Source organism: Amblyraja radiata, chromosome 14 (genome assembly GCF_010909765.2).
Source record: "Amblyraja radiata isolate CabotCenter1 chromosome 14, sAmbRad1.1.pri, whole genome shotgun sequence".
Lineage (NCBI taxonomy): Eukaryota > Metazoa > Chordata > Chondrichthyes > Rajiformes > Rajidae > Amblyraja > Amblyraja radiata.
Window position 1 is genome coordinate 24,743,675 of NC_045969.1, and position 27,538 is coordinate 24,771,212.

General features: G+C 39.5%; 1 protein-coding gene across 7 annotated transcripts in view; it reads right to left on the bottom strand.

Moving 5' to 3' along the window:
- fndc3a (fibronectin type III domain containing 3A) overlaps positions 1-27,538 on the bottom strand; it is a 160,027-nt gene that overhangs the window by 17,324 nt on the left and 115,165 nt on the right. For all 7 annotated transcript variants that reach the window (XM_033032826.1, XM_033032829.1, XM_033032824.1 and 4 more), the window contains 12 exons: positions 26,653-26,706; positions 21,130-21,254; positions 20,020-20,194; positions 18,212-18,298; positions 14,774-14,912; positions 13,922-13,990; positions 11,559-11,677; positions 9,296-9,401; positions 8,486-8,661; positions 7,270-7,383; positions 5,324-5,473; positions 2,643-2,926 (listed from right to left, as the gene is read on the bottom strand). In XM_033032826.1, the coding sequence (XP_032888717.1) occupies positions 2,643-2,926; positions 5,324-5,473; positions 7,270-7,383; positions 8,486-8,661; positions 9,296-9,401; positions 11,559-11,677; positions 13,922-13,990; positions 14,774-14,912; positions 18,212-18,298; positions 20,020-20,194; positions 21,130-21,254; positions 26,653-26,706 (1,598 nt within the window). The remainder of the gene's footprint in view (positions 1-2,642; positions 2,927-5,323; positions 5,474-7,269; positions 7,384-8,485; positions 8,662-9,295; positions 9,402-11,558; positions 11,678-13,921; positions 13,991-14,773; positions 14,913-18,211; positions 18,299-20,019; positions 20,195-21,129; positions 21,255-26,652; positions 26,707-27,538) is intronic.

The following is a 27,538-nucleotide window of genomic DNA, read 5'->3' on the forward strand; positions in this document are numbered from 1 at the left end:
CATGGAGAAGCGGGCCGATTTCGGGGCTGTGGCGGCGTTCCGGCGGCCCGACTTCGGGAATGTGGTGGCGTTGCGGCGGCGGCGACCCGATTTCGGGGCTGTGGCGGCGTTCCGGCGGCCTGACTTCGGGGCAGTGGCGGTCCGACTTCGGGGTTATTGCGGCATTCCGGCTTCGGGGCTGTGGCGGCGGCGACCCGACTTTGAGGCTGTGGCGGCGTTCCGGCGGCGGCGACCCGACTTCGGGGCTGTGGCGGCCTTCCGGCGGCGGCGACCCAACTTCGGAGCCTCGGCCGTGGGCCCAGTGGACGATAGCGTCGGGAGCTCGCAACAACAGCTTGAGGGCAGCAGCTTCGACCGCCCCGAGCCGCGGTGTTTGAACTGGCCCGTTCGCGGAGCTCGGATTCAGCCGCGGGACTTGCTTACCATCACCCGGCAGGGTCACAACATCGGAGGCCTGGTTCGCCTCAGCGCAGAGGGAGTGCAAGGAGGGAAGAGACAAGGACTTTGGGACTTTTACCTTCCATCACAGTGAGGAGGTGCCTGGTGAACTCACTGTGGTGGATGTTAAACTGTGTTGAATGTGTGTTTTGTTATTTATTCTATGGTATGACTGCAAGGTTAAACCATTTCGTTGTACTGAAAAGTGCAATGACAATAAAGTTGAATCTAATCTAATAACACTAAATAAAACTAAAGGCAACCAGAAGAATCTTGGAGGAGAGAGAGAGAGAAAACAACACACATAAACTTTTCACAAACTAACAAAAACATACATAAATATACTTTTTATAAACTAACAAAAATAAACATAAACATACTTAATTAAAAAAAATTCATATAACATCCCTAAATGATGGGTCAAAATTACTAAATAACGTGGGTGAATGAGGGGCTATACCTTCACACCAGCTCGACCGCCGGATCCCTTAATGACCCTCCGATACCCGTTTAAATCTTTCCCATCCACCAATACATCCAAAGTTCACAAAGGATCTGAAGAAGGGTCGAGACCCGAAACGTCGCCTATTCCTTCTCTACGGTGTTCGTCACGGTGGGCACCACGAGTTTCGATGAGCTGGTGGAGAAGATATTCTCCGAGAAGGCCGTGAGGGTGAGTTATCGCAACGGCGGCAGCGGAGAAGGTACCAAGGGGACGGGTAAACAGGACCACCATTGCCGCAGAGGGCGGGCGGGGAAGAGGGGTGAGTGATGAGGGAGAGAGAGACGGGACCAGTGGAGAGGAGGAGGAGAGAGGAGTTTGTGAGTGAGGCGAGACAGGCCGCCGCCGGTGGGGCAGGAAGGGGTGTCACCACCCCGGCCGTGGCATTGGCTGAAGGAATCTGCGCACGCGCGGTTTTTAAGATTTTTAAACCTCAATAACATTTACAATATATCACCGACCGGAACAAAACGTGTTGCACTTGCAGCACAGGAGAATGGTGAGTAAGGGGGAAGGATAAGGGGGAAATCCTTTAAAACCGAGATGAGAAAAACCTTTTTCACACAGAGAGTGGTGAATCTCTGGAACTCTCTGCCACAGAGGGTAGTTGAGGCCAGTTCATTGGCTATATTTAAGAGGGAGTTAGATGTGGCCCTTGTGGCTAAGGGGATCAGAGGGTATGGAGAGAAAGCAGGTATGGGATACTGAGTTGGATGATCAGCCATGATCATATTGAATGGCGGTGCAGGCTCGAAGGGCTGAATGGCCTACTCCTGCACCTAATTTCTATGTTTCTATGTAACCTGGCAAAATATCGCAGCACTATCACGTACCGTTTTTGTGCAAATAGAAAAACTCTGCAAACTGGAAGAGCACAATAATAGAGTTTTAGTTATGTATATACTTTAAGGTGACTCACTCAACCTCCTTTGCTCTAGTGAAAACAGTCCCAGTCTTTCCAGTTTTTCTGATAACTCAAGCCCGACAGTCTTGGCACCATGCTTGTGAATCTTTTCTGCACCACGTCGAGCTTAATCACATCCTTCTTATAGTATGTCGACCTGAACTGTACACTATATTCCAGTCGTGCTCTCACCAATGTATAGTTGTAACATGCAATGTAATATAAATCTAGTGTGTTTTATCTCTCTTTATTGAACAATCCAGCCCGACGCCAGAGTATACTCAATACCCATTCCGATGAAGGTAGCATGCCGTACACCTTTACCACTTCGTCTGTTATTATTTAAGTGTTCTTCGATCCTTCTTTTCTTGTTCTGGAATTACTACGTGCTGTTACAGTCAGCAGGCATGCAAGAATTATTCTTCCTGATTGTCATAATTTTTCAGTTTTTTCTGGCACCACAGAATCCGCACCAAATACAAAACTACTCTAAGTACACCATAAAAGTGAAGTTAAAAGGCTGGTCAATTCCAGATAGATAAAAAGAGTACACATTGCAATTTTGTTTCAAAGTATAAAATTGATTGCGTAACTAAAAATTATTCTAAACAAATGATATTTTCACACATTTTAGAAGTGAGCACAGAAGGGGCTCATACCTGGCTATAATAAAATACTTCCTGGTCGCCAAAGATATGGTTTCGTTGTTGGTGACCAATCAATCTAAACTGTGAGGTGTAATACTGTCTTGATAATGTTAAAAGAGTGTAACTTGAATCGTTATATAATCTATCATACCTGTAAGTGGTATCTGGTTGCAGATTTTGTATGACATAGCTAGTGGATCTGTCCACAATGATTGGTTGCCTTTCACCAAAGTCAATACTGTAGCTTGTTATTTCAGAACCATGATCACAAGGTTCTTCCCACTCAATGGCAAGACAAGTTGACTGGGATTCAAGTGGCACATCCAGCTGATCGTCATCCATAACTTGAAGGAAACCCACAGCAGCCGGAACAGATGCTGGAGTCATATACAAAACCACATCGCTGAAAGGACCTGCACCGGCAATATTCAATGCCTGGAAACAGATAAAAGGTTTAATAATGTGTGATGCCTAATACGCTACAGGCTTTTTGATCTTTAAACCATATACAGACCATATGAATTCCATTTATCTTTGCCATTTATCATCATACAATACTATTGTACAATGAGTTATTAATAATTTATTAACAGCAGTTTGAAGAATTTTGACTGTTTACAATCATACACTCAATTAGTTTCATCAGAAACCATTCTTATTTACTTATCAGTTCCAAAAAGCAATTATTTACATTCATGGCTGTAGGGATTCAGTACTCAACTCTGGGAATGGATCTGGTTGAAAAATGGAATACACCAAGTGCTCACAAATAAAAAGTCAGGATGGAGTTTAAACACCGAATAGTATGCATCAGTGCTTCATGCTGGAAACACAATAGTTTCCAATTTACACCACTGACCTTGATTCAGAAATTCATGTGGTCAAATTAGCAGATGATATAGTGAATTGGAATTACAGCGGATCTGAATGAAATACTTAAATAGGCGTAACAACAGCACAAAATTTGGTGAAGACAACAGCACATAGAAAATACCGGTAGATGACAAACATAAATAGTTAAGCAAAATGCAGTAAGAGATTTAGGGCTATTATTGGATTTAATTATAAATATATCCAATTTAGCAGAATTATTTTCCACATGGGCTATATAATTCAGTTCGAAAACCAGGGTTGGAGAAATGTGATTAAACTGTGCAGCCCACTGTTCAAGCCATGCTCTGACAAATTTGGCCTTTCTAGCTTCGAGAAAGAATCAGAGATCTTTTAGATAACTGAATGAAAATTTAAAAAAAAATATTGCAAGAATGGTTGCAGGAAACTAACTTGTAGAATATTTTTTCTGGATCTTGCTGTTATTGACAGAAGTATTAAAGCTAAGTGAAAATTTAGAACTGCATAATCCAGATGAGATCATGTTGTTCAAACAAATAGTGTGAGAAAAGTCTTAAATTGATGGTTAAAATTATATTTTAGATGAGAACAAACCCTAGACTCAAAAATAGCTTCTCTACTACAGTTAGAGAAACAGAATTGATAAGAAAATTGCATCAATTTATTTGCAGAGTAAAGTTCGGGCAAGAGGACGTAGAAATTACTGTGATCTACTAATTCTAATATATAATTTTTGGTTCAAAAGATTAATTCAAAAAGGTTATATTTTCAGATTATACCAGAATCAAATGGATTGTCTAGTTGGAGAAGGCAGCTAAAACTTACACAATGAGCTGGATAAAATGGAAAAATATAAGAATATAATCAAAGGGATAGGTATTGTAGAGATAAAGGAAAACTGAATGATGCACCTCATGCAGGGTGTTGATTTAACAAAGGGTAAAATTGAAAGAAATCTTAAAGGCCCAAAAAATTACTTTGCACACTAATAAAGCAGATTTTGAGTAATATGTCTAGCTCTTATGAGCAAATACCATAGAAATAGCTTTTTTCAAACTCAAAAGAGCACTTTGTCGATTACTTCCAACTAAGGTAACTATATAGAATAAGAGTAAAATGCTGGAGTAACTCAGCGGGACAGGCAGCATCTCTGGAGAGAAAGAATGGGTGACGTTTCAGGTCGAGATCCTTCTTCAGACTGATTCATCAGATGCAAAATGTCACCCATTCCTACTCTCCAGAGATGCTGCCTGTCCCACTGAGTTACTCCAGCATTTTGTGTCTAGGAGGAATTAAGGGCTACTTGTGTACTTTCAATTCAATATCAACCATTGACAAATTTATCTTTTTATTTTAAAAGACAACTCTGAAAAGAATTGAAATCAATACAATTGAATAGGACAACAGAAAATACTGGAAACACCTAGCATGTCAGGCATTATTTATCGAAGGGCCGAATGGCCTACTCCTGCACCTATTTATGGAGATGGAAATAGAGTTAGCTTTTCAGGTCAAAGACCCTTTATTTGAACTCATCTATTACAGGAAGTTATACTTAACACAGTGATACATATACAGAAATGGATACCCCAAAATAGGAATTGAAAAACCTTGATAAACAACTGAAGGAATAGGCTATAGCAGACATAATGTCCTTATCTGCAATTTTTTATTATGTTATAACTTCCTAATATCATCAGCATTCATTACTTCAATTAATTACAGAATATAAATAGTATAAATAGTTAATTAATTCCAATTCTTCTCAGAATCATCTTTTAAAATGAACAAATTGATTTATCAATAGCAGAAATTGGCTTATTAGTGCACACAAATGGCCCTTAATTACTTATTTACCAATAAACTCATTGAATTGTAATGACAACCCAATATTGGTTAATATTCCTCAGAAACATTCTTGTTTCCATTTTCACAAGCGCTATTATTGTACCATTGAAATAATTGAAGTTTGCAAATTACCTGAACTCTACAGAAATAGGTAGTGGCTGGCGAAAGTCCTTTTACTTCGTAACCGAGACCAGGTCCACAGTAACATATTTGCATGACACCTTCCACTACTCCCCATTCCAGTCGATACTCTGTCACTTCAGCACCATTATCAGCTGGTACCTGTAGAATTAAAATGAAGTCCACCAGTACATAAAAATCTTGCAAATAGAGCACAGCAAGCATCAGCTTTGTTCATATGGGTTTTCTGGACATGGGCATGGACATTATACATACTTTAGCTGTCACCCAGATGCTGAGATATAACCATTTGATTTTTAAGAAAGTCTGAAGATAGGAGAGGCAAAAGAGCCTAAGCCACCTCCCTTGCTCAACAATACCCCTGAGACTATCACTGGTATTATTTCCCTTCCTTCATGGAATTACCCGAGGGTTACTGTTGTAACTGTATTAGGAAAGGCATAGACTGATTAGCAAAAACAGGAAGGAAGATTACTATCTAAATGGCATTGTTGGGAAAAGGGGAAGTACAACGGGATCTTGGGGTCCTTGTTCATCAGTCTATGAAAGTCAGCATGCAGGTACAGCAGGCAGTGAAGAAAGCGAATGGCATGTTATAACAAGAGGAATCGAAAATAGGAGCAAAGAGATCCTTCTGTAGTTATACAGATCCCTAGTGAGACCACACCTGGAGTATTGTGTGCAGTTTTGGTACCCTAATTTGAGGAAGGACATTCTAGCTATTGAGGGAGTGCAGCGTAGGTTTACAAGGTTAATTGCCGGGATGGCGGGACTGTCATATGCTGAGAGAATGGAGCAGCTGGGCTGTACACTCTGGAGTTTAGAAGGTTGAGAGGGTATCTCATTGAAACATATAAAATTGTTAAGGGTTTGTACACGCTACAGGCAGGAAACATGTTCCCGATGTTCGAGGAGTCCAGAACCACGGGCCACAGTTTAAGAATAAGGAGTAAACCATTTAGAACGGAGATGAGGAAACACTTTTTCTCACAGAGTAGTGAGTCTGTGGAATTCTCTGCCTCTGAGGGCGGTGGAGGCAGGTTCTCTGGATGTTTTCAAGAGAGAGCTAGATAGGGCTCTTAAAAATAGCGGAGTCAGGGGATACGGGGAGAAGGCAGGAACGGGGTACTGATTGGGGATGATCAGCCATGATCACATTGAATGGCGGTGCTGGCTTGAAGGGCCAAATGGCCTACTCCTGCACCTATTGTCTATTGATTAGGGATAGTAAGGATTTGTGCATGGGAAACCTGTCTGACAAATTTGATTGTGTTGTTTTGAAATAATAACAAAGAGGATTGATGAGGGAGGGCAGTGGACATTGTCTCCACAGTCATTTGCAAGGCCTTTGACAAGGTCCCGCATGGTAGATTAGTTCAGAAGGTTGGATCTCACGGTATCCAGGGTGAGCTCACCAGTTATATACAAAATATACGGTGATAGTAGTCAGAGGGTAGTAGTGGAGAGTTATTATTCATATTGGAGGCATGTGAGCAGTGGTGTGCTGCAGGGATCAGTGAACAGTGCATTGTTGCTTGTCATTTTTATTAACAATTTAGATGAAAATATAGTTGTCACGCTTAGTAAGTTTGCAGGTGACACCAAAATCAGTTGTATAGTGGACAATGAATAAGGCTATCTCAGATTGCAACAAGATCTAGATGAAATGGGAAAGTGGGCCATGAAACGGTTGGTGGAATTTAACTTGGACACGTGCGAGGGGCTGCATTTTGGCAAGTTAAACCAGGGCAGAACATATAGTAAATGATAGAGCCCTGGATAATGTTGTAGAACAGAGAGACTTAGGGGTACAGGAACATAGTTCCCTGAAGGTGCTAGGGTGGTAAAGGTACTTTCCTCACGTGTGAATAAGTGAGATAATTTAATTATTAATTGGATTTTTTTATGTTAGTATTAAAAAAGAAGACAATGCTTACAGTCCAGCTAACATGCACACACGTGGCTGTTTTACACGTAACATGTGGAGCTTTGCATTGATCAGGACATCCTGCTGCTGTACATATCTCACATTTTTCTGAGAAAGGTCCATACTGAAAACAAAATACTGCATTAATAAAACAAAGTATTAAAATACGAAATATTTTTGGAAATGAAATGTCAATCTGAAATTGAAAGATCAGTAAATCTAATAGAATGGTTTCAGTGACACCAAACTCTTTTCCCTTTAAATAACTCCAAAAGGCAACAAAACAGGTTGGTGATACATTAACTTTCAGATGGGTTCAGGGTTATAAAATTACTTTTTGCACACATACCTATTTTGTCTATTTCAAAACTAATGAATATACTTTCTTTCACAATACTAACTCACTTGCATTACTAACTTCCTTGATCTCAAGAACAAATTAAAGTAGCTGGTATCAATTTAAAAAAAAAATCAGTTCGTGTCATAACACTACTCTAAATGCTTCTTAATAGCTGGTGGAACAACTAACACCATCAACAATTAGTCAAAATATGAATATGACTCTTCTGGAGGTAAATTTCTCAGGAGATCTTCAAAATATACTGTAATAAGGGAGTGGACTGTAGACATTTGAATGGGGTTAATCAAAATTCAAAGGGAGACAAATTAAGATTTTTGTGTAGGACAACATGTTAAACAGTCTTTTGGATAAATATTTTAATTTTTAAAGCAGAAGATGCTAGAAACACTCAACATTCAAGTAGCAGCTGTAAAAGGAGAAACAGAATTAACTTTTCAGGTCAATAACCTTTTGTTAAAACTTGACATCTGCAAGGAAGTAAAAGAATGGTTTGTTAAAGAGTTCAATGTGACATAGGATGAAGTGGATCCATTTATCCGGACAGCCTTGGAAAGGAGCAAGTCAGTATTGTTGAAAAGAGGACAGAAGCATGCGGGTCCTGCCTGGATCTCAGGCAGCAACAAGTAAGATTTGACTCCAAATCTCACCTGTAATCATGGGTACATTCAAAATGCAAATGGTGGAATTTCAGTTGTAATTAATTGAGGAAAAATTGTGTTGGGAATTGAGTTTCGTTAGATACTTGATCACAAAGAAGAAGGAAAAGAGAGGGTAATGAAGGTGACAGAAATCAACAGAATTCTTGGAGGGAAAAGCAATGCAACTTCAAGGTAGGCAATTTGGTGGTGACAATGAATTTTCTTACGCCAGCTTTGTTTGCAGCCCGAAGTCGAAAACTGTACATCCTTCCTGGAAGCAGGTTGCTGATTGTACATTCTGTGTCAGATCCTTGGTATACTTCCTTGGGATCATTCAGGTCCGATGCAGGCATTTCTAGCTTAAAACATATTACTTGGGATCCACCGATCACAGGAGGTTGGCCTGGTGAGACATATAACACATAAGAAAACTGTTAATTCTGGTTAAAAAAGCTTACATTTATATAGAGCTTTTAATGTAGTAAACCTCACAGAGGCTCATCAAAGACCCGTTATCAAAGTTTAAAAACTGAAGTCGTTTTTAAGTTACTTAAAGGAATAGTCAAGTACATTGTTTTAGTTTAGTTTATCATTGTCACGTGTACAAAAGTACAGTGAAAAACTTTTGTTTGCGTGCTGTCGTCAAAGAAGGCTATAAATGAATACAATCAAGTCGTCTACAGTGCACAGATAAAGGATAAAAGACACAACATTTAGTGCAAACTACAATATCGAAGTCTAATTAAAGATAGTTTAAAGCCTCCAATGAGGTATATGGGAGGTCAGGACCCAACTCTGGCTGATGAGAGGATCGTTCAGTTTTATGATACAGCTAATGAGCTGTTAAAAAAAAACGACACAATTTTCTATCATCTATTATGTAGCTGAAAAGGTGTAAGAAAAGTCTAAAGGTCCCAACTTTTGAAGAACAGTCTTTAAATAAATAGTCATCTATACTTTCTAACACCATTATCAACTTCATACACCATAATGGAACAAAATAATTTACAAATATTTTGAAGGTAATTATGTCTTACCCCAACGTAACTGTAATTCTCTTGCTCGAGGTTTACCCACAAGTCTAGGTGGTTGGCATGGTCCCGGAGGAACTGCTGGCGTCTGTACTTGTAATGTTTCAGAAACCTTTAAAAGATACACGTTACAAACAAAATGACAGTGCTAATATGAAAATAAATTGATATGACTTTTCAAACATGTCAATGATATTTAAATATTTTGAATTAAGTGAATTTCCTGGATTTAATAGCAGCTCAAGAAATCTTTAAATCATCTTGTTCCACCTAAAGACATTTTAAATGCACTTTTCTAATCAGCACAGCCACAATAAAGTATTTCGCATTAGTCAGTTATTATTGCAGGTATATAACATGCATGCTTAACTGGTATAATGCTTCCTGAAAGAAACATTATAGGCAGGCAGAGACAAAGGTATTCAACTCTGATCTCAAAATTCATTCTCTGGGTGCTGTGAATTTCACATTTCCTGAAGCAAGCTACTTTCAGATCTTTTTGTAGGGAATCTTAAAACATGCAGAAATGCTGCGTCGTCAGGTTAGCTGAACAGAATGATGGAAGATAGAAAGTAAAGTTCGCTATATTTTTTAATAATATTTTGAACACTATTTAAACATTCCTGGAAAGTATCAGTTGAAATTATACATAACACACACACAGCATTGGAATGTTAAAATCATTATTTGAGAGAATGAATCTTCACACAAAATGTCTTTTCAGAGCTAGACAAGTTATTCACAATAATTCTAGCTTATTTTGCCTAGAATAATTCAGTTACATTTCATTTAATAGGGAATAAACATTTCCATTGTGCTTACATGAGAATGTATACAAATTTGAAATTCCCACATCATGACTGGAGACAGCAAAAGCACATATTTCCTTATTTACTCTCCCTGTGGGTGCCAGTAAGGCCCCATCCGGAATATTATGTATGGGTTTGTCTCCCTACCCAAGCAGAAAATACACTAAAGATTTACTACATTATACTGCATTGATTTCTGGAATATTGAAAGTCCTTGACGAAATCAAGAAGACTGTGGTATATATGTTGGAGTTTCGAAGAATGTCGGCTGCACTAATTGAAATATACATAATTTTCCAGGGTTTGATCAAGTAAATAAAGGGATATATTTCCTTTGTCAGGGTTGTTAAAAGCTGGGGTCACAACTCCAAATTAAGAAGTGGTTCATTCAGGACTGGGATGAGGATATATTTATTTATCTGGAGGTTAGAGTGTCTTTGGAATTCTAATGTCTGGAGGCTCAGTTGCTGCATACATTCAAAAGAAAGTTTAGATATATGTGATCAGAGCAGCAAAAAGCCTTTCAAGTAAAAGATCAGCCATGATTTACTGAAAGGTAGAGTAGAAAGGTATGATTCTATATTGATGTTGATTGCCTCAGTGAAGATAGCAACAGTGCGCCCTATGAAGGTGCAAAATATAACAGTCACTAACATGGATTTCTGAGAAGATGTATGTGCAGAGTTCAAGTAATTTCAATTTTTTAGTAATAACATCTGTGCTGGACCACATTCTGTTTACATGCATTAATGCCACCTGCTGGAAATTCCGGTACAGCAGCTTTGAGTTACGTTTCCTGTTATACAGGAAGTTATCATAAACTAGGAAGTCCAGCTCGGAGAGGGTACCTCATGGTTTTAGACAGTGTAATCCAGTGTGTAATCTATCGCCATCCTACCCCACAGAATTTGTTAGACGCAATGTGTTAGAGTAATTATGTTTGTTAACAGCATCTTTATATGTTATAAACGTTATTGAGCAGGATTGTTATTATTAACAAAGTTAAGAATGTTTCATGTAGCCTGGCTGGTTTCTCACATAACAGCACTGTATTTGGTGGTGGCATCATAGTTTATGTTCCTATACCAAGTGTATAACGTAACTAAATATGCTGTTTGCTGCTTGTATGTTACAGTTTCACAGTTGAATACAGTAAAGCATCAACGACATCCCGTGTCTACGGGTCTTTATTGGATTAATTGTTTAACTTGCTAGATAGCTGGATAGGGACATTCAGCGAGTCCAGTATAACATCTATTGAATTCATCCTTTCTATCATTACAAATTACAGGTTATTATTTAAAAGGAAAACAAATGGAACTATAACAGAAGTCTAATTTTTGTAGAGGTTATATAAACTTGAGGAACACATTAAGCCAGATCTGTTTCCAAGTTTAACAAATTCATTCTGGTTTTATTCCAAAGAACGCATATATAATGCTAACAAAAATTAACATTACCAGACTCTGCCCTCCTTTACTGATGCAGTAAACACGCAACTGATATGTGGAGCCAGGATTTAGGTGGTCGCAAACATGTTCTCTGGCAGATCCACTGTAAACGATGTCCCACTCGTTTCCTAAAAAGTAACAAATTACTTTTAAGGATTTAAAATAATCCTTAAAGCAACTTAGGGTTTCAAGCAGCTAGGATACCAATTTGCAGCCATGTATCTTAAGCCATCCGCTGCATATTTTGCCATAATTTATTTGATGATACATTAAAAGCCCTGTCCCACGGTACGAGTTCATTCCAAGAGCTCTCCCGAGTTTGAAAAAATCAAACTCGTGGTAAGCACGGAGAATGAACGTTACGGGTACGTCGGAGCTCGGGGTGTTTCTTAGTGCTAACGGCAGGTACTAGGGAAGACTCGCCTAATGGCAGGTAAGCACGGGAAAACTCATGAAGATTTTTCAACATGTTGAAAAATGTCCACGAGAGCCCCGAGTACCGACGAGTAACCATTACCGTAAATCTCCGAGTTCGAATCAGGGCAAACTGGGGAGAGCTCTTGGAATGAACTCGTACCGTGGGACAGGGCTTTTAGAATTCCTTGAAAACTGCTCAACCTTAATAACATTGAGTGGATTTATTTGTATACAATTACCCGCATCAAATAAATCGGGTACTTTATTTTGCAACACAACATTCACATGAAGACGCATAACGCCATTGTCAGTTGTTGAGTCAAAATTTTAGGCCAATCAACCTAACATCATGAAGAAATTCCTTCATGATACATATTACTATTGTTGGAGAAGACGGTTCATTATCTTCTCAAATATCTTGGGATATTAACAAATTTTAGCCGTAACAGGAATGCATACATCCCAAGAATGAATATTATAATTCAGCAGTTCAATGAAATATTTATATTGTATATAATAATGTTGATTTCCACAATTTTGTATATGAATAATCCTGTTAATTAAATGAATAATGCTAATGCTAAACACCAAAAAAAGGCAAATATAATCATCAAACATTTTCAGAAGAACATCATGAGATTTTCAACAGCTCCCTATACCCACATTTGTTCTATCTATATATTAAGTGTGTGTGTGTGTGTGTGTGTGCGTGCGCAGGGGGGGAACAGCCAGCGCGACAGAGCCGGCGTCTCAGATGCGCCTCACAGTCTCTAATCGCGCCGCTTTCACTGACTTTTCATTCCACAGTGAGTTCAGTTCGGTAACAACACCCTACCCCTCCCTCCCCCCCCCCCCCCCCCCCCCCCTCCCTTGCAAGGAGTAACATTGAAACAGGAGATGTGGAGTCAGTATGGATAGAACTAAGGAATTGTAAGGGTAAAAATACCCTAATGGGAGTTATCTTCAGGCCCCCAAACAATAGCCTGGATATAGGGTGCAAGTTGAATCAAGAGTTAAAATTGGTATGTCGTAAAGGTAATGCTACGGTTGTTATGGGAGATATCAACATGCAGGTAAACTGGAAAAATCAGGTTGGTACTGGACCCCAAGAAAGGGAGTTTATGGAGTGCCTCCGTGATGGATTCTTAGAGCAGCTTGTACTGGAGCCTAGCAAGGAGAAGGTACGTTTTAATCAATAATTTGAGAGGGTGAAGGGTAAATCGGAAGTGTCCATGTTACCGTTGAACAAAGGGGACTTTGGAGCCATGAGGGAGGAGCTGGCCAAAGTTGACTGGAAAGATACCCTAGCAGGGATGACAGTGGAACAACAATGGCAGGTATTTCTGGGAATAATACAGAAGGTGCAGGATCAGTTCATTCCAAAGAGGAAAAAAGATTCCAAGGGGAGTAAGGGGCGACCGTGGCTGACAAGGGACGTCAGGGGCAGTATAAAAAAGTACAATGTAGAAGAAGTACAACGTAGCAAAGATGAGTGGGAAGCAAGAGGATTGGGTAATGTTTAAAGAGCAACAGAAGATAACTAAAAAGACAATACGGGGAGAAAAGATGAGGTACAAAGGTAAACTAGCCAAGAATATAAAGGAGGATAATAAAAGCTTCTTTAGGTATGTGAAGAGTAAAAAAATAGTTAAGACCAAAGTTGGACCCTTGAAGACTGAAAAGGGAATTTATTATGGGGAACAAGGAAATGGCAGATGAGTTGAACAGGTATCTTCAGTGGAAGTATTGAATATAAGTAAAAAATTCACCTATACAGACAGAATTTAGTTTTCCATGTTCTTATTAAAATATCTTAATAATTTTCCTATTTTGTCTGTTACAGGAACACAAATATTTATACCACATTTATAGTTTCATAAACATTTCTGAAATAAATATATATTCCAAGGACTAATTTAAAAACAAAACAAAGCTTAAATTTAATAATGGCTCACCATTTACACCTTCTGACATTTCAACAACATACTTTGTAATTGCTGATCCTCCATTATCCTTGGGTGGTTCTGGAAGACAAATGATGAATGATTGCAATGTCAGGTACTTAATCTAGCAAACATAATGTGTGTTATAAACGTACAACATGCATCTGTTGAAAGAACGTTTACATCATTGAATGTATACAACAACATTTTAGCACCCATTTCTCACACAAAAATCTATTATTGCACTTGTGTTTTGGATTATTTATGAGAAATGAAAAATAGGATAACGTGGCTCCACTATTGTAACTGGCTATTGATTTAAAAAGGATGTCCAAACATTGGTACTGAAAGCATCTCTGTTCTTCATCCACTTCCATAATACTGGTCTCAGCAGAAAGGCCAACGGTTGCTGGAATTGCTCAGTTATATTGAAAATCCCCTCCACACTTCTCTCAGACCCATAAGGTATTGTCAAAGACACTGGAGTGTGACATTGGAGCGAACATGGCCATAACTCCAGTAAATCCATCTGCTTCTGTCGTACCAAAAGAATATGCAGAAGAACACTGATCATTTGGTACACCTGGGATTTTGGAGGTGCCAGACTGGCAGATTTTCTGGTCTACCGGATATTATTTCTGTCAATATCCCAACACATTTTAAATTAACAATTTTTAAATGTTACACAGCATTATAATAACATTTTCCCGTGAATTTGGTAAGTTAAAAAAAATGTGTGGAATAGAGGCACAACCAGGTTTCAGGGGAGCGTGGGAAACACCCATGAGCCAACACCAAAGCACTGTACTAATGAACAGATTATTATTGAGCATGACATTAGCTTAACTTAAGCATGTGTCGTACCCCATGTTATTTTAAAATTGTGAGCATGTATTTTCCCCTTCACCAAAGGTTTACTTGGCAATCCGGGATTGTCTGGATGAGTGGTAAACTCTGCGACTTCACTAGGGTTGCTCTTCCCTTCTGAATTGTACGCAATAACCTGGAATATACAACATATTATTAAGTACGGAAAAAAAGGTTGACATTCAAAATGTATTTATTCTGTTATTTAATAACATATGAACATGGCAAATCGGAACAGCAGTCCAAAATGGCCCTCTATATTGCTCCATCATTTTGTAAAATAACTGCTAAATTCAATTTTCTTGTCCATTGTATTGGTTCAACAAAGTCCAATAAATGCCAATTTTAGCTTTATATCTAATGGCACAGAGAACAAGGATTCTTCATGTACAGATAACTATTTCCCTCGTCTGTCTTAAATGGTCAACTTTATTTCAAAAATAGTCAACTTTTATTCGAAGGGTATACTGCAGTTATAGATTTTCCCACGAGGGCAAACATGAGCTCAGCATCAACCCCACCACAAAATTTGAATGTTTCAGGATCACTTTAGATTCGGTTCAACTTTAGATTAACTGCATTTTAACTTCATAGATAAGAATGTAGCAGATTTCTGTACTCTGCTTCCATTTACTCTGCATTTCTTCCCCTTAAAATGGACACCCTTGCATTCTTCCCCACGTTACATTCCATTTGCCAAACTTTTGGTTGCTTACATAACTATATTAATTCGCAGATTCTATTTGTCCTTCTTAATTACCTATCTCTAGATCAACAGCAATAAATTGACTACAGTACTTTATTGAGAAGTGTGTCATGCAATGTATGGAAAGCCTTGCTGGCCAGGTTCTCTGGATGCTTTCAAGAGAGAGCTAGATAGGGCTCTTAAAAATAGCGGAGTCAGGGGATATGGGGAGAAGGCAGGAACGGGTCACTGATTGGGGATGATCAGCCATGATCACATTGAATGGTGGAGCTGGCTCGAAGGGCCGAATGGCCTACTCCTGCACCTATTGTCTATTACTAAAATATGCATAAACTAAATCAAACAACTGCTTCTCTCATTCCTGTTTGTTACTTCAAATTTTTTTAACTGAGTCAGATGTGACCGTACCATATCAAATCCATGATGCTAGTACTAGATTAATGTATTAATAAAAGGATAAACCAATTAGAGGCTAGTTAGTATAACTATCCACTCTAAAATATACTATGAATCTTCATTCAAAATGAAGATTTATATTATATTTTAGAATAGATAGTTAAACTAACTAGCCTGAAATGACTTGGTTTAGCCTTTCCTTCCGTTTTAAATGATGGTTCAAGTTTAAAAGTCCTCCAAATCTTTGACAATTTCCCATAACTAGGGAAGAATGAAAAACAACCAGAGCTTCTTTAAATTCCCCTCTTACTTTGTTTTAATAGACTGGGATAAATTTCACACGGGGTTGGTGTTTTATCCATATTGCTATACTAAATAGCTTCTGTGTTACTATGTTTAACCCATGAAATATTTTCTCCCTTTTGTATATAGGCTCTTTTGATAATCTTAATACATTATTCCCTCTCAGAGCTGTGATTGTTTCCTCAAGTAACTCGCTCTTCCTTCATTGTATGCAGTTTGAATCAGGAACCGTAATCTTCCAGATCAGACACTCATTAAGGTATATTTCCATAATAGCTATTATAGCATAATTCTGCCTATCAATCAATTTCTTCTGTGCATAGATATATACTGGGGAACACGGCAAGGCTCTTTTTAAAAATTTTGTCTCGTCTTTTAAACCATCCTACTAATTTACTGCCTTGTAATTTTAGTCCTGACGTATTCCTATACCCACTTAATTGCCAATCAACACTAAGCAAACATATCCCAGAGGATATTGGTGCAGCCCTTTAAGGTGTAACTTGGTTCATCTCTGCAGATCTCATCTTCCCCAGAACTACTCCTAATGCCCCACCAAAGTCCTCCTTTCAGCACCATCTCTCCAGCCATGCTTTATCCTCATATTTCTATACTTATAAACATGTGTCACCCTGTGAGATTCTGATTACAATCTTTCAGATGTGATTTCTTAATCACTTTCTTGACTGCTTAAATTAAACATGTAGGACTTTGTCCTTTATTCTACCTTTATTGTTGGTGCCAATGAGGTCTACAACATTTAGCTGTTCACACTGTTCTAAAGCCATTCAGTCATCTCCTTGACCCTGGCATAAGGAAGTCACCATACCTTCCTGCTATCATGTCACGAGTGTCACAGAAACACATGTCAGGTCCCCTAATTATAGATTCCCTCATAACATTTGCTCTCCTGCTCCTTCCAGCCCTAACATCCATGGTGCTATAAGCATTGGCTCTGGCTGTACTCTCCAGTGGAACATGTTACATGCCAGTGAGTGCACAAACAGGTGGATGGGAGGCAGATGTTTAATTTGAAATATCAACACTGAATATTTCCCACAAATTTCTTCTTATTTTATATAAATTGTTGTCTGTGGAAAATCTAGATATTAGAAATTGGATGCACATTGGATCATTGAAAGCAGCAAAAGTATAAATTAAAAATGCTCAAGGTACAATCTTCTAATTTTCTTTAGATAAGGATGATGCTAGAATTCTGAAAAAGTCCATATTTTACAGCTGCTCCAAGAAAGGAAAATGGGCAAACTAAGATAAAACTGTCTGCCATAAGCAAAGCAGACCATTTCAGAAAAATAAATGGCAATGATATAATCCAGGGCTAATAAATAAAAGTAGCAATTACAAACACCTGTGAAGCCATATGTGATTTTTTCTATTACAAATTTCAAATTGTGGAGTACAGAGGCAAATAAATAAATGATGGGTCTTTGGCCCAAACGTTATGGAGCGCACTGTATATCGTGTTGTTATTTGCAAGCAAAGTACCAAGGCAAATTTCTTGTATGTATACATACTTCGCTATTAAAATTTATCCAATTCAAAGATACATTCGCAGCTGAAAAATTAGATTGTGCAACAATGATGTTTTACAGAAATTATTGTGTTGACTAATTCAATTTTCATTCCACAGTTAAACACAGATTCAGTGCACAATTATTTTCTGTTAATTTGCTGTTCCTTTCCTAAAAAACTGTATTCCGAATAGATCGTATCAGAAATCCAGCAACAAAATGAGTTCTCACACGGCAGAAGATGCAACAGCAGACATATCTATCCTTAATATTCACCTTATTGAATTGATTAACAACAAATTGCTTTCAGATGTTCTACATTAAATGTCTTAAACCACTTAATTTTCTTAATTAATACTTAATTTTCAAAGGTATCATTTGGCGTTTTTTTGAAATATATAGCCTTTAATGTAATGGTTTTCTCACTTCCCCAATCAATTAGTATAATTATTCTTTCTATTCAAACCAGTTCACGCCACAAATTTCCCCAGCACTTACCTTAAATTTATACGTACTGCTTCTTCTAAGATTTTTTAATGTACTTGCAAGATCCTCTCCATCATATTTTGGTTTAAACCCATATCCCTAAAGGCAAAAAATTGTAAATAGTTACAATAGTTTTCACATCATAAAAAGCTTTCTTTAAACTTTTAAATTCATATAGTCTAATAGTCTAATGTTTTTACACAAACTCGCCATCGGGAGTAAATTGATATTTGGCACTTTGGACTTTTAACATCTAGTCCTGTGTATTTGTAAACAAACAAACAAACAAACAGTCAGAAGGGATCTTTTAATTGTGTTTATTGTTCAGGTAAAAAGGACAATTTAATTATTGCAGATGAAATACCTGTTATGTGAGATTATTACGATGGAAGGGATGCATGTTTTACTATGCAGATAAAGCACAGCCAAGGAGTTTGTCTCCAATAGCAGCATATGTATTTCCATGGTAAATATTACACAGCTTCCATCTACTTTATACCAACCACATTTTTTGTACAAATAGTTTTATGTTAGAAGAAATCTTTAAGATTCGTTACAATGAGAATGAGTCTATATTTGTTTTAGCTAGAGAGCTATTTGAGAGCTATCATAGCCAAATATATTTCCCAAAGCATCCCATCAAATTACAGTGTATGTATAATTTATTTTGACACAACCAGTGCTTTAGCTCAGGAAATTTTATAATGCAGGTGATGTATTCAATTAAATCTCAGAAGTACATTCACTTCTGGACCAGTGGGATTTACTTTTCTACTTTTCATCAGAGAGTGTTACTATCATTATCATGTGTATTATCAAGTAGGGGATCTTACAGCCTAGGAAGGAAAACTTCCATCCTTTCATACTTGGCTAATTTTTAATCTAGCCTTTTTGGTGACATAGCAGAGCATCAACATATGGAAGCATATGGTCAGTGGGGGCGCTGCGAGACGGCTGCCCTGCCATCAGCGTGTCAGTCATTTCCACTTTTTTGTTTTTTTAGTATGTCCAAATGTTTGTTTTAATGTCTCTAGGTGTGGCTTGTGTGGCAGGTGGTGAGGGGGGGGGGGGGTAAGGGGGGGAACTGCTTTCGGTCGCCTCCTCCATGGAGATGCAACTTTTTCCATTTCGCCTCCATCGCGGTCAAACAACAAGGATTGGTGCGGCCTTTGCCAGAGTCGGGCCCGGAGCTTCAGCAGCAAGCGCAACGTGAACTTTTCATCGCGGAGTGGGCGAGCCCTCGCCGGGGGTCGCCAGAAGGGAGTGCTCCGGTCACTGGCCCGCCGACTGTTACATCCTGAAGCCGTGGTCTGCGGAGCCTGGGATCCCTCGTTGGGGAACCTGGAGGAGAAGAGCTCCGACCGCAGGTCCGTGGCCTACAACATCTTGAAGCCGCGGTCTGCGGTGCTTCTCGCCGCGGCGGGGACTTAGATCTTCGACCGCCAGCCTGCGGACTACATCATCTTGAAGCAGCACTCTCCGGTAGGGAAGCACCGATTCGGGATTTACCTTCCAGACGAGAGGGCCTGTACATCTGGCCACCCGCAGAGGTGACTGCGGAGTTTTGTGGTCCCGACCACGGGGAAAAACGGAGGAGGACTGACTGAACTTTGTGCCTTTCACCACAGTGATGAATGCTGTGGTGGATGCTTTTGTGTTATATTTTTATTGTGTATTCTTTTTTATTGTACCGCTGCTGGCAAGTTCATTTCACTGCACTTCATTGTGTATGTGACGAATAAATCTAACTATTGACAACTTACTGTGACACTCACTTAGTTTCAAAGATCATTCACGTATGTTAAATATATAATACTTACTGAGGTTTCATCTTCCATTTCTAAAATATAACAAATGCCCTCATCGGACAGAGTTCCTGATGGCTTACTCCAATGTAATGACAACCATGTGACTCCAGCTTTAATGAGCTGCGGAGCTGCTGGTGTAGGAGGGACACTCCCAGATGTGTAGAATACCACTTCTTCACTGAAGCCACTGTTGGGGAGAGATTTCAATTTTAAGACAATTCATTATATATTGATTATTGATATTAATTAAATATATTTAGCTTTTGGCAACATACTCTAAATTACAATCATGCTTAAAATACTTGTGTACATGAAGTCCTTGTTATTCACAAAGGAAAGAGACATGAATTTCCTGGAGGTTAAGAAAATGCAAATGGCACCAAGGATCTTTCCTGGTATCAAATACATCCGTCAAATAATCATGTACCCATAATGTTCTAAAAGCCCTAAACACATTATTACATGTTTATAAACACATTAAAATATTAAGTATCTAAAAAGAAATGAAATTTGCAAACAATTTCTATTAATTTACGGAAGCTTACAACCATGATCAGTTTTGAAATACAAGTCGTAGCAGTGTAAAGGAGGACAACCGTTTATCAGAGCACAAACAGCATGGGTGCCACTCGACACAAGTGCTTTGGAAACTGATCATGGTATTTTAGACATATACAACAATGTATTTACTCAGAATAATTCAACATGAGCACATGGATCTGTAGATAGCAATTGAATGGGTAACTAGGACTGAGCATTATCTTAAGCATATCATAGTGTGACATTTGCTTAAAATATTGTTGAGATGTGAAGATACAAGGTAGGCCTGTTTATTCAAAAGTTTTCAACCATTGGTGGTCTCTTAAATAAAGGGAAGAGAATTGAGTGATACAAGAAAAGGTTTGTTTTACCCAGCATGGGTGGAATCATTGCTGCAGATGTGAAGGCTAGTTTCATTGTGGCCTTCATGGGAGAACTGCATAAATTTGCTGTGTCAAGCAGAGATGACCAGTGGTGTAAGACTAGCCAGTAGCTCTAATAGTGTGTCAGCATGGACATGACAGACCAAGTGGCCTCCTTTTATGTTATAATGATTCTATAATTCTTTTGAAGTGCATTTACCTCATTCCAAGTTCATTTTTTGCTGCTAACTTAAACCTGTAAGCGACAGCTGGTGATAATTTGGTAACTTTGAATTGTTTTTGTGGCCCCGAATAACAGTGTGAAAATTCATTGCTTCCTTTACCCTGCCAAATGAATCACATTTAATTAGAAGCAGAAGAAAACATGGAACAAAAAAAACATTTTCTCTAGCAAAACTAATCTTTCACAGGAAATTAGCTTGATGTAAATGTCTCTTTCACTAAGTAGCTTGTACTTTCTCTTACGCTCATTTACTGTGTCACCCATCCATGACCAAATTGTTCTACTTAATGGCATAACAATTGTTATCACCTAAACTAATGGTAATGTCTACATGTAACAAAAATATTCCCAATTTCTTCACCCATTTCTTTTAATACCTCAGATGGAATATATTTAAGTCTGGTAATTAATCTGAGATTAATTTTCTCTATCACACTTTTGTGTTCATCCTTAAGTCTGAATGTTATGTTACTTGATAGGAAACATATAGCATTGTGAATTGTGGACACAGCCAAGACCATCACACAAACCAACCTCCCTTCTATTGACTCAGACCCAGCACATTGATATAATCACAAAAAAAGCTAATCAATGCCTCTACTTCCTTAGAAGATTAACGAGATTCGGTATGCTCGCAAATACTCCATTAAACTTCTACCTGTGTACAGTAGGGAACACATAGACTGGTTGCAACACAGCCTGGTTCGGCAACTTGAACATCCAGCAATAAAAGAGATTACAGTTAGTGGCAGACACTAACCGGTTCATCACAAGGGATGACCTCCACACCATTGAATGAATCTATAGGCAGCGCTGCCTCTAAAAAGCAGCCAACGTTATCAAAGACTAACACCTCTATGGTCGCCCTCATTTTGTTCCTACCATTCGGAAGGTGGCACAGGAGTTTGAAAATTGTGACCACCGGATTAAAGAATAATTTCTTCCCAGCAACCATTTGGCTCTTGAACACCACTCAACATGACCTCAGCAATTATGAACTTCTTTAGTTTGTTTAGTTTTAGTTTAGTTTTTAGTTTAGAGATACAGCGCGGAAACAGGCCCTTCAGCTCACCAAGTCCACACTGACTAGCAATCCCCGCACACTAATACTGTCCTACACACACTAGGGGCAATTTACATTTATACAAAGCCAATTATAATGTGGGAGAAAACCAGAGCTTTCCAGAGAAAACCCACGCAGGTTACGGGGGAACATACAAACTCTGTACACAAAAGCACCTTTAGAATCGAAACCGGGTATCTGGTGCTATAAGGCAGCAACTATACCGTTGTGCCACTGTGCCGCCCTATGGACTGTGTCGTTGGTTGCACCATGGACTTCGGCTTTTGCACTATTATGGCTACCTATTATTACGGTTATTAATTTATTGGATATTTTTGATTATTATATTTTATCTGTGTTTACAGGCATCTGTGTTTACAGGCATTTACAGGCCTGCAAGCTGCTATTTGTAAGAATTTAATTGTTCTATTGTCGGTACATATGACACTTAAATACTATTGAATCTTGGAAAGGACTGGCCCACAATTTATGGTCCTAAATTAGGACAAATAACTTGCAGAGGTCGACTGGGAAGGTCAGTTTGCAGATAAGGGGAACAGGCAGAGTCAAATTGAAAATTGCCTCTTGTGTGTAGGATGGGAAAGTGCGATAACATACAACTAGAGTGCAGGTGATCGATGGTTGGTGTGGACTCGGTAGGTCACAGAACCTGTTTCATTGCTGTATCTCTCGAAAGGTAAATTAAGAGTAAAAGGTGACTCGGGAAATAATAGGTCCCCTTAAAGGACAGTATGGGCATCTCGAAGGAGGTGATATTAAATGAATATTTACCATCCATTTTTATTGAGATCATAGAAGCTAAGGAGTTGTGATGTCTTAGATCATATACGAATTACCGAAGAGGAGGTATTGGTAGTTTTAAAGTGCATTTAGGTGAATAAATCTCCAATGCCTGACCAAGTACATGCTCGGACCTGGCGGGAAGCTCGGGAGGATATTGTTAAGATATTTGCATCATCTTCAGCTACAGGTAATGTTCCCAAAGTCCAGACGGTAGCTAATGTACCATTTCTGAAGAAGAGCAGAAGGTTAACCCATGGAAGGCTGGTTAGCCTGACGTCAGGAATGGAACATTTCTTGGAGGGGATTCCTAGGGACAGGTTCCATCAGCATTTGGATGGACCTGTACTGATAAGGTATTGTCAGTATGGTTTTGTGCGTGGGAAATTATGTCTCAGTTAGAGTTTTGTTATAAAGGTCACCAAGGGGATTGATGAAGGCAGGACAATGGACGTTGTCCATATAGACTTTCGCAAGGCCTTTGCCAAGGTCTCACATGGTATACTAGTCTGGAAGGTTACACTGCATGGAATCCTTGGTGAGCCAGCAATTTGGATTCAAAATTGGCTTGGAGGAAGGACTCAATGGGTAATTGTGGAAGGTCATTTTTTTTATTTGAGAGCTGTGACCAGTGGAGTGCCACACCAGTCAGTACTCATTCCATTGCTATTTATTATATACATTCATTATTTGGATGACAATATAGTTAATATTGTTAGTAAATTTACAGGTGACCCCAAATTAGGTAGTAAGGAAGGTTATCTAAGTTTACAGCAAGATCTTGATCAGATAGAAAGGTGGGCTAAGGAATTGCAAACAGAATTTAACTTTAACAAGTGTGAGGTGTTGCACTTTGGTATGTCAAACCAGGACAGGACTCTTACGGTACACGGTAGACCACCGGAGAGTGTTGCAGAACAGAGAGATCTGGGAGTACAGGTGCATGGTTCCCTAAAAGTGGTGACTCAGGTAGACAGTGTGCGCAAAAAGTGTTTGGCACGCTTGCCTTCATTGGGAAGGTATTGAAATCAAAAGTTGGGATATCATGATGCAGCTGTATAAGTCGTTGGTGAAACTATATGGAGTGTTGTGTGCACTTCTGCTTGCTTGGTTATAGGAAGATTGTCATTAAGTTGGAAAAGGCACAAAAGAGATTCACCAGGATGTTACCCGAACATGAGTTATGGAGTCATACAGTGTAGAAACAGGCCCCTCGGCCTAACTTGCTTTCGCCGACCAACATGCCCCATCCACACTATCCCACCTGCCTACGCTTGGCCCATATCCCTCTAAACCTGTCCTATCTATGTACCTGTCTAAATGTTTCTTAAACGTTGCAATAGTACCTGCCTCAACTACCTCCTCTGGCAGACACAAAATGCTGGAGTAACTCAGTGGGTCAGGCAGCATCTCTGGAGAAAAGGATGAAACATTGTAAATGTTGTGCTTTTTGACTCAGTTCCTTTTTCAATGTTTGTGATCAACAGTTTGTGATTGATAGAACCACAGGATGACAAGAGTATTGTCTCAGTGAAAAGCATACTTTAAATGGGTATACTCTGTGATCTTTGTGTCAGATGTCATTGCTGAATAAACATGTGACTACGTTTCCAAAATACTATAAAAAATATGCTGTATGTCTTTGTTCATTAGAGTGGTGGCCCAGGAGGGTTAAGTATCTATTGCATACTTGACTTTGTATCCCCTGGCACAATCGCCGGCTAAATGATCAGTAAAGCTTGTGTTGGTTTCCATAACTTATTGTGAGTTGTCGGTTTTAAGAAATGAACCTAAAAACATTACCCATTCCTTTTCTCCAGAGATGCTGCCTGACCCCCTGAGTTACTCCAGCATTTTGTGTCTATCTTTGATTTAAACCTGCATCTGGAGTTCTTTCCTTCGCATACCTCCTCTGGCAATTTCTTCCATACACCCACCACCATTTGTGTAAGAATAATTACTCCTCAGGTTCTTATTACCGTATTTCCCGGCAATGAAGACGCACCTGCTTCGAAGACGCACCCCCAATTTAAGTTGCTAAATTTTGAAAAAAGGATGGCAGGGTTCAAGGGTTTGGCTTATTCCAGGGGTTGGCAACATCGCCTGCATGCCCCGGGACTGGCTGCAGTTCCCAGATCCCTCGAGTCCCCGGAACTAGCTTCCCGGGTCGCCTGCGAGCCCCGGGACTGGCTGTAGTGCTCAGGTCGCGGGAGACAGAGAGGCAGAGAGAGAAGGACGCCGTGGCTGGCGGGCCGGCAGAAGGCGCAGAGGTGCCGGCCAGTTCCGCTGTCTGGTCCCGGCGGCCACTCGCAGCCACCCGAGCTACTTTCCTCCCCAGCCACAATTCGGTGGCTCCATGCCCGGAGCGCTGCGGCAGCGGTGAATGAGTGAGTTGCTGACATGATCCCCGACCCCCTCCTTCTCAACGCTCCTGCCCTCCCCGCAACTTTTCCCCTGGCGGCCCAGCCAATTTGAAAAGCCCAGGCCGTGCTGACCCGGGCCAGACTCCCCACACGCTGTGAAAGGAACTCTTCCCCCCCCCCCCCCCAGCGGCGCTGTCCCACTTTACAGTCACTTCCCATCAGCTGCCAGCAATGATGGATAGACTTGGCTATTCCTCAGTACAACAACATCGTTCTTGATGTTGCTGTACTGAGGGATAGCCAAGTCTATCTTTCTTGGTTAACAACCTAACCTTCGGCCTCCAAGACGCAGGTAAATTTTTGTGCCTTATTTTTGGGTAAAAGATAGCGTCTTCATTGCCGGGAAATACGGTAAATCTTTCACCACCTCACCTTAAACCTATGTCCTCTGGTTCTCAATTCCCCTACTTTGGGCAAAAAACTCTGTACATTTACCCTCTGTACATTAATTTATCTCATGATTTTGTACACCTCCATAAAATAATCCCTCATCCTCCTGCACTCCAAGGAATAAAGTCCTTGCTTGCTCAACCTCTCCCTACTCCTCGGGCTCACGAGTCCTGAGTGGTTGGGACATTTTTCCTTTGAATGTAACAGGTTGAAGGGTGACCTTATTGAGGTGTAAAGATCATGAGGGGCAAGGATAAAGTGAATGCTTACAGTCTTAATACCCCAGGTTGGAGGGTTCTAAAACTAGAGGGCATAGGTTTAATGTGAGAGGGGCAAAATTTTAGAGGGACCTCAATGTCCATCAGCTATATGCAAAGATTAAGCCTATGATTTTCCCAAACCAAAATTGTTAAAGTAAATATATTATCTGTTGTGATAAAATGAGATTTGCTGGAACACTGAATTTGCTCGGATAATGAGCCAAGTGAATATACCTCTTTAAAGGAACAAAATAAGTGTAAATCAACTTTTGTAAAGTAGCATGATGGAGGCCAAATTGACCTGAGTTTCTTTTTTGAGAACCGTATGGCAACTACTGAAAGAGTGGGTGTTGGGTCAGGGTCATACAACATTTACTTAATACAATGGAGAATCACCACACTGACATGAACCATTTTTTAAAATCAGGAATGAAAGGGTAAGAAAGGCGAAAAAAGTTCATAAACAGTCTGGTGGTTCACATTACAATGAAGGTGAGCTGTACAATATATCAAAATATGTAATCAATAATATAACAGAATTTTTAGAGAAAAGTTAATTTACCTCATCCCATTCCAGAATATAATTGGAGATTTTGGAACCATTATCACATGTGACCTTAAAAAGTTAAAGTAACATCATAGATATTAAAGCCCATCTCAGGAGAATGTGGCATTCATAAAACAATTCTAACTGGAAAACCACAACTGTAACAATTCCATGGTCTGCATATAGGTTAGAGTACAAAGTAGCATAACTCCGAGATGGATTCTTTGAGCAGCTTGTAATGGAGCCAACCAGAGAAAAGGCAATTGTGGATTTAGTGTTGTCCAATGAACCAGATTTGATAAGAGAACTCGAGGTAAAGGAACCGCTTGGAGGAAGTGATCATAATATGATTAGTTTTAATCTGCAATTTGAGAAGGAGAAGGTTAAATCGGAAGTGTCAGTGATGCAGTTGAACAAAGGGGACTATGAAGGCATGAGAGAGGAGCTGGCCAAGGTAGACTGGAAAGGGATCCTAGCAGGAATGACGGTGGAACAGCAATGGCAGGAATTTCTGGGCATAATCCGGAAGACACAGGATCATTTCATTCCAAAAAGGAAGAAAGATTTTAAGGGGAGTAGGATGCAACCGTGGCTGACAAGAGGGATAGAATAAAACTAAAAGAAAAGATGTATAACAGAGCAAAGAGTAGCTGAAAGCCAGAGGATTGGAAAGCTTTCATAGGACAACAGAAGGAAACAAAACGGGCAGTAAAGATGAAGTACGAGGGGAAGCTGGCCAGGAATATAAGGAAGGACAGTAAAAGCTTCTTTAGATATATTAAGGGAAAAAGAGTAGCAGTCAAATGTGGGACCCTTGAAGATAGACACGGGTGAAATTATTATGGGGAACAAGGAAATGGCAGAAGAGTTGAACAGGTACTTCGGATCTGTCTTCACCAAG